At 43.2% G+C, this 17,611-nt stretch overlaps 1 protein-coding gene across 4 annotated transcripts in view; it reads right to left on the bottom strand.

The window, feature by feature from the left end:
• Positions 1-618: 618 nt before the first annotated feature.
• The window catches only part of AHCYL1 (adenosylhomocysteinase like 1), a 38,190-nt gene continuing 21,197 nt past the window's right edge, over positions 619-17,611 (bottom strand). For 2 of the 4 annotated variants that reach the window (XM_086717784.1, XM_086717785.1), the window contains exons 2-17: positions 15,034-15,145; positions 12,392-12,535; positions 11,287-11,387; positions 10,759-10,861; positions 9,287-9,381; positions 8,611-8,717; positions 7,678-7,794; positions 7,374-7,437; positions 6,479-6,567; positions 6,043-6,113; positions 5,582-5,676; positions 5,396-5,494; positions 4,936-5,004; positions 4,414-4,492; positions 3,187-3,307; positions 619-2,664 (exon numbers count right to left, since the gene is read on the bottom strand). In XM_086717784.1, coding sequence (XP_086573910.1) covers positions 2,658-2,664; positions 3,187-3,307; positions 4,414-4,492; positions 4,936-5,004; positions 5,396-5,494; positions 5,582-5,676; positions 6,043-6,113; positions 6,479-6,567; positions 7,374-7,437; positions 7,678-7,794; positions 8,611-8,717; positions 9,287-9,381; positions 10,759-10,861; positions 11,287-11,387; positions 12,392-12,535; positions 15,034-15,145 — 1,473 coding nt within the window. In that variant the 3' untranslated portion in view covers positions 619-2,657. Of the gene's footprint in view, positions 2,665-3,182; positions 3,308-4,413; positions 4,493-4,935; positions 5,005-5,395; positions 5,677-6,042; positions 6,114-6,478; positions 6,568-7,373; positions 7,438-7,677; positions 7,795-8,610; positions 8,718-9,286; positions 9,382-10,758; positions 10,862-11,286; positions 11,388-12,391; positions 12,536-15,033; positions 15,146-17,611 lie in introns of those variants that run through there. The other 2 variants (XM_025931354.2, XM_086717783.1) reach the window with 2 other exon arrangements.

Raw genomic sequence — 17,611 nt, 5'->3', positions numbered from 1 at the left:
AACTTTAGAGACTTTAAGGAAAAAAAAAAGGTATAGGGTCTTAAAGGGGAACTGCACAAATGAGGAACCCTGAAGCGTAAGCAGATGTCTTTTTTTTTTTTTTTTTTAACTTTTTAAAGATTTTATTTTTAAGTAATCTCTACACCCAATGTGGGGCTCAAACTCACAACCCTGAGATGAAGAGTTGCACACTCCACTGACTGAGTCAGTCAGGTGCCCCACAGATTTGCTTCTTGATGGAGTTTACAATGAAAGTGCTTTGGCACAGAGCAGGCAAACAAAACTTAAGATATCACTACAGGGGCGTCTGGGTGGCTCAGTCGGTTGAGCTCTTGACTTTGGCTCAGGTTGTGATTCTGGGGTTGCGGGATTGAGCTCTGCTCCAGCCTCCATGTTGAGGGCGGAGTCTGAATGAGATTTTCTCTCCCTCTCTCTCTCTCTATACACATATATATATGGAGATATTACTGAACTCTGCACCCAAGCCTGCTCCTCTCCATATTAGGTCCTCAGCAAATCTCTATCAGAGACTGCTGACTGGCCCGTGACTCATCCCACCCTCAAAAACAAATTCTAATGACGTTCTGTTGTTCAGTCAAGAATGACACAGAATTCCAATAAGGTCTTATCATTTTAATTGACTTTAATGATTATTGCTCATCTGCAAGGATTAATATTGCATTCATTAAAAATCATTCAATACAAAATAAACTTGTTCCTCCCAAGTTGCTCTCCACACGCTCCCTCTGATGCCAGACATTTTCCCACAGTGTCCTTTGTTACATGGCTTGACAGAGATGGAACCCTTACCTATTATTCCTATGGACACAGAAATAGATGGGGAGCAGGGGGCAGGCCAGAGGCTGCGGGACCTGGGCCCCTTCCCTCCAGCAGAGCTGATGCGATGGATACCACTGTTGGCCAGGTTACCTCCCCTAAAGGATGGGGTGTTCTGATTGGCTGGTTCAATGCCCTGGGGAAAAAGGGCTTGAACCATTAGCATCTACAGAAAAGAAAGCATGGTCACACTGAAAAGGAGTGGGAAGGGGCTGGGTGGGGGAGAACTAGGAGAGGAAAAGGAAAAACGTTTTGGCAAGACTCTGCTAGAAGGCTGCAGAGTGAAAGCTTTCCTTTCGTATGTTACTGTTTTTTAATGTCTGTCTCTCTGATCAATGGCAACAGAGAAATGAACATTTCTAGTACCTAGCACTAATGCCTGACCCAACTTTGAAGGATCACCAGCTAGAACAAGTTGAGGATTTGGAATTCTGGATAATTATATACTTAAAGCTCATGAGCATAAAGCTCATTGGACCATGCAGAAATGCTGGTAAGCAGGGTGCATGGCATGGGAACACACCTCTCTAATCTTTGAGGGCCTCTCTAGGGATTCTTTCCAAGTATGGGCCAGGACGCACGGATTACCTTCTCTGTGCACAAACTGCCCTTTAAGATCTTGGTTCAAAAACTCTTTGTGAAATGTGTCAATTAAAAGTGGTACCACTTCCGTGAAGCTAACATTATACATGGGGCCTAAAGTCCCGGACCAGTTATACGGAACTATATTTCCCTCACCCTGGCCCAATTTATCCTTCTTCCTCCCATCCACATCTACCTCCCTTTAAATATTTTAGGTTGCAAAAGCACAGCTGACCAGAAATTTGCTCTTAAAGGATAAATCCTAAAGATAGAGCTCAGTGTTTTAGACTGAGTAATGGCTCAAGAAATTCGCCATCAGCACAAGCTGTATGGGGCAGAGCTGATAGAATTTGCCGTTATGGCCCCAGTTCATTGATGCTATAAACTATGGGCTTAGAAACAGAGGGACTTATCAAGAGTTTGAGATCAGCACTTCTCTAGACTCAACTGTGTACTCTCAGCTCCAAAGGTTCAAAAGAGAAACTGGTAACAACTAATCACCCAAGCAGTTCCTCAGTGTTAACACTAAACATTTTTTTTTTTTTTTTTTTTTTTGTACAACAGAAATCAATGCTAAGGGACAAAATTCAACTGAATAGAGTGCAGTCTGGTTAAAAACCTGAAAAATGAGAAGGTCTGGCGGGAGTGGAGGAAGGGCTGTACTAAATCCAAGTGGACCAACTGGATCTTAACAATACACATCTCTGAACCAGACACACCACCTTCACACAGGAAACAGGGCTTGGAACATCTGGGGAAATGAACATGCGCCACCTACATCTAACCTACCTGGCTGGTGGGTACCATCCCTGCTCCTCTGAAGAAGTGAAAGAGCACTGATTTCAGCAGCTAAGAAATGGGCTCTTTTAAGGCAATTTAGACATTGCAGATTGTTCAACATGGAAGGTACCTTAGCATTTCCTGTTAATAAGGTACCCAATTAAGACTAAAGTCCCCAGAAATGGGAAAGGAAGAATCACCTTTCTGGGCTGGGAGAGTAAAATCCTTCTTTAGTGACTAGGGTGAGGAACCTTGAACCTCAGTTTCATCTAACGAGCCATGAAGCAAGTTCCTGTGTGGTCTGCAGAACTTGGATAATGAGATGAAAAAACAAAAATGAAATTATAGAAAAAAAAAATCAACAGGAAAGGAATAAGAAGAAAATAAAAGTTATCTTAAAAAATATTTCTTTTAGAGTTGTGTGGTTCATGTGGACTGGTCCTTGGGAATATGGTCCATTAGTATCTGTAAATACAGAGATTGTTTGGTTAGCACTTGTGTCTTCCACATTGAGAGATCCAAGAGAAAAATCTGAAACAGGGGACACTCCCCAGGGTCCTTCCCCAGCCCCAGCTGGGATCCCTAAAGCCGTTCCCCAGGGATCATTCTTCCCTGTGCTTCCACAGGGCTTATGACAGTGCCACCTCTGGTTTCATTTCCTGCTCCCTGAAAACATAAGCCAGTGGTTTTCAACCCCGACTGTATATTAGATTAATCTGGGGAGTTTTTATCAAATAAGTCTGGGCCCCAAGCCAGACCAAATGTATCAGACTGTCAGGGAGTGAGGCCCAAGCTTCCCAACTCTAGAAAACCCTTACTCCTTATATCTACCACTAGATAACACAATTTCTCTGCCTATCTTGTTAGGTTGGAGCAGAGTTCTTATACTCTTCAAAATCAGGCACAACACTTTATTTAAGAAAGCCAGCTAACCTGCTTGGTTTAATACTGCGTAAAAGAGCTTTTCACTTGTTTTTCCCAAGTTACCTGTAATAATTGGGTTTGAATGGCCCATTTTTGTTGAGTCCCAGATATTTTGCTTGGTCATCTGTCAGCTCTGTCAGGTGGGCATCAAATGATGGCAGGTGCAAGCTGGCAACATACTCATCTAGGAAGAACACAGTGATGGGGGAGCAGACCCCATTTCAACCTGCCTCTCAGAACATAACCTCCCCCAATTTTCATCTGAAGCTTTTTGAGAAAGAGGACAAGGAATGGAATAACTGCAAGCATCTACAACTCAAAATATTTGCTTAAAGAGCCCTCAAAGTTGCCTTTTTTGGCAGGGTACTCCCCCCTGCACATCCAGAGTGTGTTCAGAAAGGCATTTGCCAGGGTAACAAAATGGGGTGGGATTGCACCTCTGCATCCTTCTCTGGCAAAGCTTCTGGCTTTACCCCAGTGGCCAACATGCTATGTATCACTCTCATCTTCCTGCAACAACTTCTTTAACTGAATTACACTCAAAGTACAAAGTAGACACCGGTAGCTCAAAAGACCTTTGTGTCATTAAGATTTATTTAGAATAACATCCATAAGGGCCTTGAATTTTAGGATCATTGATTTCTAAGGCAGCTGGTGCAAATTTATTACTCTTCCCTGGATAAACTTCCTGGGCTTTTATGAATATGAATTAAAGAAAAAAACTCAATCTGTTGGAGGAGATGAAAGCGAGAGGTCTTTCAGCTTTAATCAAGGGGACAGGGGCTGATCAATTATAGATGGGAGGTGGGCATCACTATTCAAGAAGGGAAAGAATCAGAGAGGACATGTTTTCCATATGAACGCAACACAGCTGTCCCCTAGAATCTCAGAGGTTGCATTATTTACACAGAGGATGGACAATAAAACCTAAATTTGTTTCTGTTTCTCTCATCTTGGTCCCAGGCTGAAGTCACTAGTGGTAGGAATTTTACTGAACTTCATAAGGCTACTCAGACTAAGAGCATCTACCCTAAACCACCATGCTAAACACTTAGGCTCGTTAGTTGTAATTCTTACTACAATTCTGCACTGTATGTATTACTCTCACTTTATTGATGAAGAAACTGAGGCCCGTAGCGATTAGAACTTGTCCCGAGGTCCAGGAACCATGAGAGGTTAGGATGGGGATTACAACTCTGAGTCTAAATCTAATACTTTTCATGATAATCATTTCACCAAACCATTCAAGAGTCTGAAGATCGGTACAGGTTCCTACTGTTTCTCACTTACCCATCTTCTTAGGAAGCAGGTATACGTCTTGTTTGTATCGTCCCTCAGGTGCATTATAGAGTTCTATCAGTGCCAAAGCCTAGGTTGAGAGAAGAGGGTGAAAAAAACACAGAAACACTTCTTAGACAGGGACACAAAAACAAAACTAGATGTAACAGGGTCTTGGGTAAGTACTACAGTGATGTATCATAGTGACAGCACCCAGGACTTGGCCTGTAATAACCACCACCACACATCGTAAAAGGATTTGCTGCTGTTTTTGTTTAGTTCCTAATAAAAGAACAGACTAAATACAACTAAGCCAGAACACTACATTCTCAGCTAACACAGCCAACTTAAAGGGACACAAACTCCAAGTCTGCCTGACTGAAGACTCTTCTACACTCGAGAAAGCCTGTCTTGCCCACCCACGACCTGAAACGTGTTGAAAAGAACATAGCAGGGCACACTCTCATCGGAACTATGCCCGAGGCCCCGTCCCACTAATCCCAGGGCAGGAGAAGCAGGCATTTAGTCACATACCTGTGTTGTAGCTGTGATGGACAGAACAAAGGTGGGAACTGTGGAGCAGCTCAAATTGAGCAGACGACCCTGGAAAGGTAAGAGAGCCCTGGGATGAGTTTTGCTCCCCTTCGGGTTTCAGATTCCAGGGTCATCCAAGTTAACCAAATGCAACTCAGATGGTAGAGAAAGCATTACAGTTCCAGATCAGGACTCGAGGTTTTATCTTATTTTCTTAAGTCCATCGGAGTAAGACAAATGAAGAATGAGCTGTGGTCAGGAAAGAGTATGTTACTTGGGAAAAGGTAGGTGTTTTTTTGAGTGGTTCTATGTTAGGGACCAGAAAATGTACGAAGGAGATCTGTATCCAACGACAGAGTTCAGGGAAACATGGCATAACATTTCCTCCCTGCCCCTCCTCCTGCCGCAGATCTAACTACGGTGCCTGTGCCGCACTGCCAAAGCCCTTCCGAGTGCGTACCTCTGCCAGGAGGACGACGCGTTTGCCATCTGGCCAAATGACATGGTCCACCTGAGAACGCACTCGCTCCCATGTCAGCTCTGGAGTGCGGAGGCTGGTCTGAAAGGAAGACAGCACAGTTGACTGTGGCTCTGATGGAAGGAAGGGGAAAAAGGCCTTGCGGTCAATGAATGAGAGAAACCATACCACATCAATTTCCGTGTTGGAGTGGCCCATATTGCACACGATACAACTGTTTTTCATGCGGTCCAAGTGCTCCCGTGTCACTACATTCTTATTTCCTAAAAATAAAGGGAGAGCGGCTGAAGGAGATGTTGAGCAACAAAGGTACCAACCGGCTTTCAGTAGAAGATGGGAAAGAGGAGTTTCGCTGCATGAAAGGGCATGTATACTCTGTGAGAAAAGTGTATGCTGCATAACTGCTCTTCAGGCTCACTGATTTGGTTTTAAGATTCAACTGTATAAAAAGCCATCAGGGAAAAAGTCTCTTTGTTCTGGAAAACACTGAGGTTCTGATCGCTTATGCTAGTTCTGAGACTTCTACTCCGAGCACAGGCCTCCCCTACTTTATGTGACGGTCAGACCATTTTCACGATCTGGCCTCAGAGTTACCACTCCTCCACGCACGTCGGAGCACGGACACTTACCCGTGCAAGTTATTACGACATCAACTTGCCGGATGACTTCATTTAGCTTTACAACCCTGAACCCATCCATGCTGGAAGAAAAGGAAGGAACATTATGAGCAAAGCAAGGAAGCAGTGGGACAGAAGCTGGTCACAAAATGAGACTGCTAAATTCCCTTGCAAAGTCAGGTCCAGGGCTACCTCACAGGGATGATAAGTGACAAGCTGTGCTAAACTACAGACTGGCCTTTTCAGACTCCCCAAGACTCCATTCAGGAAGGGAAAATGCCAAGAAGCTCCCGGAGTGCCCTGGGATTACAATGGAGGGAACAGAGCCATCCTAGCCTTCTCTTCCTCTGAGAGATTTCTGCAAGGAATGGTTAATACGATCCATCATGAACTCTCAGAAGCACGAAGTACTGGGGTCAATCTAATCGTATCATCACTCTGTTCTTACCAGGCCTGCAGAGCACAGATGGGGTCAATTTCTGTGATGTAGACAATCGCTCCAAGGGCCTTGAGAGCAGCACAGCAGCCCTTTCCCACCTGCAGCATGTAAGAAAGAAGTCGGGGTGACAGGTCCATCACGGCATGGGTACTGGGGCAGGTAGGCTCTTCGGGAGATGGGGATGAACCTCCCTGAAATCACCATCTAGTGAGCCCTTGCGGGGATGCTCCAATCCAAGCAGAGCAGAAACAGATCCAGATTATGCTGTGACCCTTAGTCAGAGAGGTGATTTAGCGGACACTCACATTTCATAACAAGGGCTGGGGCTTGGGATGGTAAAAGAAATCAGGAGATCAAATAGGTGTTACCATTAGGAAAACAAGACCAAGGAAGAGCAACTGTAACCTCTCCTATCTTAGTCCAGAAAAACTTGATTAACTCTCATCTAAGATGCATCTAACTCAAGGAAAGCCCAGCAGCTCGGGGAACTTCCGTGGGTCACAGATGACAACAAAATCTCCTTCACCTTTTCTAGTTTACAGATAATCAACTATGTATCACTTTGGGTCCCACCCTTCACTCCAATACCAGGGCACTTGTGTGGCTAAAATGCTACATATTCACTCGAATTAAGTCTCATAAAAAGTAACTGTTATGGGGGGGAGGGGGCGGGTGATGCCCACATTCCATTCTACAAGACAACGCGGTGAGATCTGAAGATTCGATTCATTTTGTGCATCTCTATTCCTAAGTCTGAATAAAACACTTTTGCTATTATTTTGAGATACGTTATCTAAAAGCATGTTTTAACCTCACAGCAGTGACCATCCTGACAGCACAAATCTCCTGCACTCAACATTTCTGGTAAGTCTACGAAAAGACACACTGAGGCCCAGCTATTTACCTCACCATAGCCACACACCACCACTTGTTTCCCACCAAACATCACATCTGTGGTCCTCTTCAGGCTGTGGAAAACAGACAAGGGCTCAACTTAAACATTATTAGCCCAAACACAGTCCCTCTGCACACAATTAAAAGAACTCTGGCTGGAAGCTGCCTGGGCTCGGTATGAAATGGACCCCTCTGACAAACCTTTAAAGCCAAAGGAAGACCACGGGACAAGACTGGAGTGGTATCAGATTAACACTGCAACCCAACCCAGATCTGTCCCCTGTAAGTCTGAGTATCTCTACATTTCAACTCACCCATCCAAAATGGACTCTCGGCAGCAGTACAAGTTATCAAACTTCTGTTTGGTAACAGAATCATTGACATTCATGGCCGGAACACAGAGCTTCCCAGCTTTGGAGAGCTGATATAGCCTAAAGGGAGAAGAAGCCACAAAAACAAACAAAAACAAAGTTAGCTGATGAAACAATATGCAGCAAAATCTGCCTAATTCTCTTCAAGCTTCATGCTGCCCTCCCCAAGGACATTAGTAACCAAGATCATTTCCTTGTCATCCCTCCTCACACTTCTTTTCATTTTCTCTCCCCCTTAGCCCTCCCCCCCCTTTTTTTGGAAGGGAAAAAAACCACTTTCCATTGAAGAAATTTACTTCTCTTCCATAAAAGGGGATGTATTTCCTTAGACCAGCATTTTCTCAATATATATAAAAAAACATGCCCACCCCTGATAAACAAAGATTATCAATGACTCTGCTTTGGTTCCCTCCGTGTGCGTGTGTGAGCATGTGCGATGTGCTCCCAACTGAGAAACACTCTTTTAGATAGAGATCTTTTAGATTTTCCGACAAGCCAAGAATATTTTGCCCAGTTTTGCTTTTTGTAGTGTGTATAATGTATACTTTTACAATAGGATTTTTTTTTATTTCAAATATAAAATTATAATACAATATTGAATACAGTTTTTCCAGATATATTCACTCCCTACACCTCCCAGCGTTGGCTGAGACTCACAGTGGGTTAAGTGGGAAAGAAAAATGTGTGAACGAGAACCTGAGATAACTTCCTCTTAGGGCCTCCTGGATTCTTCAAAAGGAAAAACTCAGAAGTTTTATCTAATGAAGATACTCCCAATTTAGTTACAAGTCTGAAACACAGCCCTAAAGCCTGACAGAGACCAGAAGAATTTGCTGAGGCAAGAACACAAGGGGCAGCTACTCCAGAATCTGTTACCTGTGAACACCAGTCACGCTCTCTTCCACAATGCCTCGGATCTTCTTAAACACGTTTGGATACTTCTTATAAACCCAGTGGGTTAAGTCTCCCCCATCATCCAGGATCTATAGAACAGCCAGAAGACTTCTATGGGCATTCAGGCTGCTAGAGCTGGGGGGAACTTTGAACCCACTTTCTGTACTAGTAAGAGAGCCCTGTATGTTTTGGAAGAGCACTCCTCAGAGCTCCTTAGAGCAGGTTTAGACAGTGGAAACACAGTCAAATTTGTCGGTGTAAATGGTTAAAAGGATTCCTAAGTTTGTTCTTGGCTAGAGGGAAGAGTATTAGGCTAATCATAGACTCGTTTTTAGTCTAGAGTCTTGAAATATATAACTCCTTGGAATGCAAAAGGAGAGCTGGGGCAGGAAGGAAAGAAACCAGAATCCTATTCCAAAGAGGTACCACATTACTTCTTTCTATTTCTTTCTGCTGTGTTTGAGCCACACGTGTTCACTTTAGTCTTACCCTTCCCCCACCTTTCCATTCAGTACTCCGACCCATTCTGAATAGGTTATCAAGCAACAAAGTAAGTGCATGAAGAACAAACATCCAAAACATATTTAGGGAACCATGCTTTGAGGGAAAAAAGGAAACAAATCTGTGGTCAAAGTGTAGGATGAATATGTATCATTACCATGTTAGCTTGCCAACCATCCATGTTCACACAGCGGTCAATACACCACCAGAAGTCATCTTCCGACTCGCCCTTCCAAGCAAACACTGCAACTCCTGTAGGGATGGGAACAAATTAGCTGACTCCTCCTTCCGGGAGTTCCCTATACCAATACCACTTTCTGAGATCCACGTGAAGAGAAAAAGGCTACAGAACCTATGTTGGAAAGGAAACAACTTCGAAGGGGCAAAAAGTCAAAAGAGCACCTTTAGTTGAGGAATCGGTAATGAATTTAAGAGATTTTTGTTTTAAAAATATTTTAGAACCTTAGAATGTTATTCTCTTTGGCCAATTTCACACTTGGAACTCTGTCCTAAGGAGATAAAATGAAGTGGGAATTAAAATAAAGTTGTTCACTGGAACATTATTCATATTAGCAAATATCTTAAAACAACCTAAATGTTTAACATGAGTATTGATAGTGAAGTAAAACCACGTGGCCATATGATTATTACAAATGATGCTATCAAGTTTTCAGTGACATGGAAAACGACTTCTGAAAATGTTGTATTTTAGGTTATAAAATTGTATACGTACAGAGATTTATTTATCTCTGTAAAAAGTGAACTGAAAAAAGGAAAAAATGTGTCAAATATCCCTGTGTACTAGGATTATTATTATTATTATTATTTTGGAAACGCCTCTAAATTTTCTGCAATAAACACCAGAAAAAGGTAAACAAGAAAAACAGAACTATTATAAAATTGCTGAGGATCTCAAGGAGACGGGAGGTCCTTCAAGAAACTTCATGGTTCTGGAACGCCTGGGTGGTTCAGTTGGTTAAGCCTCCAACTTCGGCTCAGGTCATGATCTCATAGTTTGTGGCTTCGAGTTCCACATCGGGCCCTGTGCTGACAGCTCAGATCCTGGAGCCTGCTTTGCATTCTGTGTCTCCCTCTCTCTGCCCCTTCCCACTCATGCTCTGCCCTTCCCTCTCTCAAAAATAAATAAACATTTAAAAAAAAAAAAATTTCATGGTGGTTTTCTTCTGAACATTTTAACAATAAAAATTGTTTTATGCTTAAGTGAACTTACAAGCAGTCGACAATTATTCAATGAACTACTAATACAGAAGGCACTCCTTAACTTGTGTTCTCTCAAAAGTGATGAGCCTTTGGTGAAAAAAGACCAGCTGAACTTGTATACCTCACACAGTTGAATACTCTTCTTTGTTCACTTAACATTACAATTAAGCATTTCCCCATGTAATTAAGATTCTTTTCAAGGGTTGGTCATTCTTAATGACCATATGATATTTCATCACGGATATGGACCTTCATTTTATTACCCATTTTCTTCCTGTTGATATTCTTAATACCCTCCAAATTTTACAGCCCCTGGACATACATGATACTGTAAGGACTATTTTAATACATAAATACTACATTTAGATAATTATTTTGAGGCAAAGGTGGTGAAAAAGCCAAACTTACCAGCCTCAGCCAGTGCTGCAGCCACTTCATTCTGAGTGGAGTAGATGTTGCAAGCAGACCAGCGGCACTGGGCCCCCAGGGCACAGAGTGTCTCAATCAACACCTATGCAGATAGGGAGCAAGAAAGGGTGAGAAAGAGGAGGGCCAGATAGCAGTGGCATGTGTGGGAACAGTACGGGCAACTCTGCAGCAACCTAGCCGCACTGTGACATTACAGAAGGTGACATTACAGAAGGTATAATCCAGCGAGGCAGCACACTGGCATCTAACTTCACCCAAAAGATGTGCTCCTAAAAGTCATTACATTTTCCTAACAATCATGTTTTTGCAACTCTAGATCTCCTGAAGTCAGGTTATGATTATACGTATGTATACAAAGAAGAAAACCCCATTATTGGGTAACAGGAGGCCCCACCTGATGGTCATTTGCATTTGGAGACTGGATAGATAGGGAAGGAAAAGCAAGTAAAAAGAGTTTGTTTTTTTCTCCTCATCACGAGTCCCTCCTTTTTCTCCCAGCAAACTCACCGCTGTCTGGGCTGTGATGTGTGTACAGCCCACTATTTTAGCACCAGCCAAGGGCTTCTCCCCCTGAGCACGTTTCCTGAGTGAAATCAGAGCAGACATGTCTGTGAAAGAACAGAGGATTTGAGCCAGGCCTGCACCAGCAATATCACCAATTCCTGCCCCAGCAACATCTAGGGCTGGTCTGTATCTGTTGAGATATCGCAAGATAAGGTAGAAAAACTCTTAAGTATATTTCCTGGATGAATTGGCAGCTTCAACAGCAGAACAACAGTAGGGAGCTGCCAGCCAATCACCTGGAATTTCTTTTTCACTGTTTCAGCCTTGTGTACAGAGGGCTGAATGGAGAATGAAGTAACTTCTCAAATCTGATCCAAATGGAGGGTGAGTCTCCTCATTCATTTGGGAGGAGGGGGAAATGGTTATGGCAGTGGCTAATGGGCTCCTATATATAATCATCAGACCAGGAAGGAAGACTTCACCCTCAGCAGACGAGCACTTGTTTCTCTCTGCTACCGAAGCCCATTCTGTCAGTCTGTCTGGTTTCTGTACTACCCCCTCCCAGTACAGAGCATGCCTATAGTGGGAAAGCAACAAGAGTAAAAAGACTGTACCAGGAATGGGGTCGGTGAGGAAACCAAATTTAACTGTCAGTCACTTTTACTCTAGCTCCAGCAGAGGGTGCTCAGGACCAGAGACCGAAGGAGACCCTAGGCGACCACATCCTTAGCTGAAAACCCTCCCACATTTGCCGCTTCTGGGAAATGTGGGTCTCTGAGATTGGCAGCTATGGTAGGATCCCGCAGAACTAACCACCGTGTAGTGTTCTGGGACTTGCTGACTCCACAGGCAGATCTCCGAATATGGTGTCATGGGGGAGGAAAACAGAAACTACACTGTGTAATTACTATGTGCTGAGAACAGGAAGCAAGGAGAACAAGAACCCTGAGGCTCCGGCTCCAACAGAGAGATCTGCTTGTACACGAATCCGGAACACTGAATGTTCCCAGAGGATTTTTCAAGTTAGTTTTCAAGTGTGAAGTTGTCTATGGATCCTGATGACCAGCAAATGGGTTGCTTCTGGTCCCCTACCACTCCCTTTCTTTACCTTGCTCAGCAATCTCAATCTCCCGGCGTCCAAATTCTGCCTGCTTGATGTTCTTCACACAGAAATTGCTGCTGCCCTTGGAGTTGGTTTGCTGCTTCTCTCGGGGGGAAACCTCATCATCAGAGCTATCTGTGTAGGACGCAGCTGGAGCCAGAAGAAAAAGAAACAAGGATAGGAGAACCTCAATAGCCCCCAACTCCACAAAGCACACTCCCCAAAGGACTCATTTAAGTCAAGTGAACTCTTAACTGCGGCCATCTTTTACGTCACCCTCAGCCCTACTCCTCCAGAATAACAGAGGAATGCGATTGTTGGGGATCTTTCAGTGTTGTAGCCCCTCTATCCACCCTGATGATACTGTGCCATTACTGCTTGTAACAAGAAGCTACTGATCCCAATTCTGCACCGGCCCTCGTGAATCCCAAGATAACAGGGGCACCTGGTCCCAACCTGGACTGGAATCAGACATGGCAAAAATGGAAGAATAACTTAGGGCATATAAGGAATGCAATTTCTGTAGATCACTGGTTTTCAAACTGAAGCATCGAAAGCACTCATCAGAATTACATGGAAGGTCAAAATACAAATGGCTAGGCCCCACCGCCAGAAATTCCCATTCAGTAGGTCTCAGATAGGACCCAAGAATTAGCATTTCTAACAAGTTCCCAGCTGTTGCTGACAGTGCTGTTCAGAAAACCACATTCACAGAACCACTAATTCGGATGACAGCGACAAGAAAATCTTACAAGGGATTTTATACTAGGTTGTGCTCAAAGAATACAGAGAAGGAAAGAAAGGACTCAGAAGGTGAGCAGCTCTGGTTCTACTGTCAGCCCTAAGATCCCTCAAGATGTTCAACATTAAAAAAGCAGCTTCATATAAAGGCTAAAAATGTCCTTTCAGACAGATATGCAGGAAGGCATATAATAATCACTCCCCGACTCTTAAATCACCTCTTTCTTTTCTGAATCGAGTATTTCCTGATCTTGATCTCAGCCGGTATGTCAGGTCTCTCACTGTCTCCTACATACTACTTGCTAACACAAATACTCCTAAAGGTATCTGTCCCACTAGAGCAGTTTAACTGTATCACAAAGTTTTTAAAAATGCCCTGACAGGTTCCTGTTAACACATGGCCGTCAAGATCTTTGAGGACTTCGTTAAAGCTTTCTTCACTCACTCCTTTCTTCCTCTTTTAACTCAGCCTTTCACAATTAATTCTTTCTTAGCTGTGATCAGCCCGTTTATGACCCCCAGTCGTTTGTACCTGTCACTCCAAGACACCTTTTGTTTATGACAGCCATTATATTTGGAACCTTTTCTTGTACACAGGCCCACAGTGACTCTGTATATTCATTTATTTCAGTACTTAACCCTGTGTACCACCCTTTGTTCTCATCTGCCTATCTTATTTACACTGGGTTATCAGCGGCACAGAACAAAAGGACAAGTTTTTAAAAATGTGTTTACTTGTTTGTTTTTTCACATTCCTTTTACCTTGAGCCCAGTCCTTAATGTTGATACCATAGGGGTGCCTGGGGGGCTCAGTCAGTTGAGCACTGGACTCTTGATTTCAGCTCAGGTCACGCTTCTCACAGTTCCTGAGATCAAGCCCCACATCAGGCTCTGTGCTGACAGAGTGGAGCCTGCTTGGGATTCTCTCTCTCTTTCTCTTTCTCTCTGCCCCTCCCCTGCTCATGCTCACATGCTCTCTCTCAAAATAAATAAATAAGCTTAAAAAAAATAACAATACCATACAAATAGTATTCTGGCAACAGTCAACAAATGGGTTTTGGTACAAATCCCTTTGTAGACACTAACGGCAATCTATGACCTTGGGCAAGCCTCTGAACCTCTTGACGATGTTTCCTCAGTTGAAAAATGAGGTGGGCTTAGGTTGGATGTCCCTGTGGATCTTCCAGTACTCAAATCCTAAATTCTATATCTTTTTCCACATTAACTTTCTAGTAGCCCGTCTAAAGTTGAGAAGGGCACAATTAAAAAAAAAAAAAGGCTACTTACATAGGGTTAAAATAGGTTATGGGAACTAGAAAGAAACAGAACTAGAGACACATTATAGTAGTTTGAACCTTTCCTATTCGAAAGGTTAACAGGGGAGGATACTTCAACATAAAGGGTAACCTAGTGAATGAAAGGAGCCAAAATACTAGTTTTTATTGTCACAATTCAAGCAGTCTTGGAGCCGAGAAAGAAAAAGTCAGGTGGCAGGGTGTATCTTATACAACCAAATTAGAAATTATACTTCCAAAGTACACCTCTTTTTCAAGGCCAGTTCTGTCAGCCAAAATAGAATTGATTTTCTCCCTTTGTACGTGGGCAGATAAACGTGGGAATGGGAACTGGCCCAGTACTACCGACCAGGCACTGGCCACAGACCACACACAGACACGGCCACGCATGGGAAGAGAGTCTCCAGATGACAAAAGCCTCACCAGCTACAAGCCTGGCTGGGGACATTTCCAGTGCTCAACTGCTAATTATCAGCTTTTAGCACAAAGGTGGGAAGTCCTGACATGAGGTCCTTTCAGATTCTAGGTAAGTAAAGAGCAGGGGGTAGAGAACTAGCTTAAGACCGTGCAACAGAGAAGAAAGATCGGAGTGGACTCAGAGCCCGCACTTACCTGAACTGTAGCTGTCGGTGGAGGACTGGGAGATGGAGCGAGACAAAGACCGGCGGCCTGTCTTGGTGGGGAACTTGGTGAACTCTTGCATGTCATCAGCAAACTGGATTTGCTGTAGGAGGAAGACACACACTTGAAAACTTACAACAAGGATGCTATGAAATGCTCCATTTTTTAAGGCCATACATTTCCTTCCCTGAAACCTCAGGTGATCACGTGCCCCCTACCAAGCCAGCAACTCTCCCACCAGAATGAGGGCAGGCAGAGGCTACTTGCGGACTCCTCTCCAAATGCCAATTACTATCTCTTTCCAATTGTTTCATAACCTTTTGTGGGGGGAGGGGGGCAGAGCTCAAGACCCAGCTTTTTGTACCATCTGTCCAAAATTCACAAGTCCCTCTTCTCACAATCCGTAAAGTTTTATTTCTTCTTACAACCTTGACACATCAAACCCTTCACTCTTCCTCCCAACTCTACCAAAAAACAGGCACCATTTCATAGTGCTTCTGCTCTTTTTCATTTTCCAGAATATAGTCTTGTAGCACATTCTTATCCTGAAATTAGCAGAGGTCTTGTTGTTTGAAAAATTGTGGGGATGCCTTGAAATGGTGATGGTGGGTGCCAAGTCGGAGTCCAATCATACCCGTACCTCACAAAGCCAATATAGTGTCCTTAGAACCTGCTACGTCCAGTAAAATGCTGGAATACACTAAAGAAAGCCAAATTAAAAAATATATGCACACCATAGTAAAATCCAACTAATCAGGACTAATTTAAAGAAAGGAGAAAAGAAATGACTTGGTAAACTCTGTATTCAAAACTTCCTTAAATGAAATACACCAGAACTAGGTAACTGTCTGAAGAATATTTGGAAAACTGGCTTTAATAAATAGCAAATACAATTAATATTATTTATAGTCAAATTAGTGGATGTTTCTAAAGTATATGAAAACCTTTTCCTCCATTAAATGACTTAAACTTTCCTCCTGAACTCTTATTTAAACTCTGATAAACCCTTCAAGATATAAGAAATAAACTTCAGCCTCCTGAAAAACAGAATGGTTTGAGACTCTGAATTAAGATTCTCCTCTCCTCACAACCTGACTAAATCTGAAAGGTTCCCATGGAGAATCCATTAAGCTAAGTCTTTAGCAGATATCTTTGGAAATGTAAAAGCTATTACAGATTAAAATCTTCTCTCCATAATGCTAGCAACATGGTTATAGCCACTTTGAAGCCAGGAATAGTAAACTCCCCATTTGTTACAGCTGCAAAACATTCCTCTCCTCTGTCACATGTACCTTTGAGATAGGGTAGCATCAGCTGGCAGTAGAAGAACCAGGCTTAAATGTGCAACACAGCAAAATAAATAAGTAAATAAAAGAGACTCGGGCTAAACAACATATATATGGCACTAGAACTTGACTAACAAATATCTTTGTATATCTGAAGCAGCTTTTTCAGTTTAGATGCTAAAACTTTATAGCTTAAATGCCAAAAGCACTAGTTCCTTTCGGGAGGGGCGGGGGGAACCACCTACTCGGTTGAAGTGGCCACAGGTCAGCATCTGCCCTTCTCGACAGGATTTTCCACTGCATGTTCACATGACTTCTGCAGTCAGCAAAGCTAGTTTTACTGAAGAGATTAATCCAAGACCAAGGTAATGACTTTCAACCCAATATGCAGTTCTTTTGGTGGCAGAAAAAATAGAGTCAAGATACCATCAATGGCTTTTAACACTCTCCAAAGGCAGCCCTTCCTCCAACAGCCTTCTGGTTCCTGGCATGGGCAGTCTAGTCGGAAGCTAGTCTTCTCTCTTGGCTGTTATGATTCCCTCCTCTGTTCATCTTTTTTCAAAAGGCTCTGGGCATATTCCCAAACACCACCTACCTGGCGGTGGAGGAGGGAAATGCAGTAACATTTGCAGTTTCTTAAATAAAAAAATAGAGAGGTGGCTGTGGCAAGATAGAACTGTGTTTCTTCAGCAACCTAAGAAGTGACTTAACAGTCATAATCCCACCTTGTATTAATGAAGCTCGTCAGTAGCCTAAAGCTTAGCAAAATCTTTCCCATCTAAAAATATTAGACTGTGTTGCAAGCAGCTTACCAACCAGTGCTGTGCCCCATCTCTCAAATCATTAATATGGTGCCTATTTGAAGTGGGCAGCATGTTAATTCAAGCCATGACATGGATGGATGGCTGTCTAGTCTCACAACTCTTTGACACTTTCACTGCTTGTAAATAAGGTAGTCCAGCTCTACAAAGATGCGTGATAACCTGTCTTCTCTCCCACCACCAAACTGCGCAAAGAGATCTGCCCTGCCAGTTCCCACCAGGCCTGCTTGCCCCCCTGGATGTCTTTACAGCTAGTACCCGTCTTCCTTCCGAAGTACTTCCTGGAGTGCCGCTCACCTTCACATTATAAACAAAGACACTGCTGTCAAAAGCAATTTTGGGTATCACAGTTTTCCCTCTAATGAAACCAGATCTCTGTAACAGCCTTCTAATTGGGATGGATTCACTGCATTTACACCCAATACGATCACTTAAGTAAAAACAAAATCCAAAGATGGATTG

Source organism: Puma concolor, chromosome C1 (assembly GCF_028749965.1).
Source record: "Puma concolor isolate L17-30 chromosome C1, mPumCon1.1.hap2, whole genome shotgun sequence".
NCBI lineage: Eukaryota > Metazoa > Chordata > Mammalia > Carnivora > Felidae > Puma > Puma concolor.
Note: the sequence above shows the minus strand (reverse complement) of the source record. Positions and strands in the feature narration are given on the sequence as shown.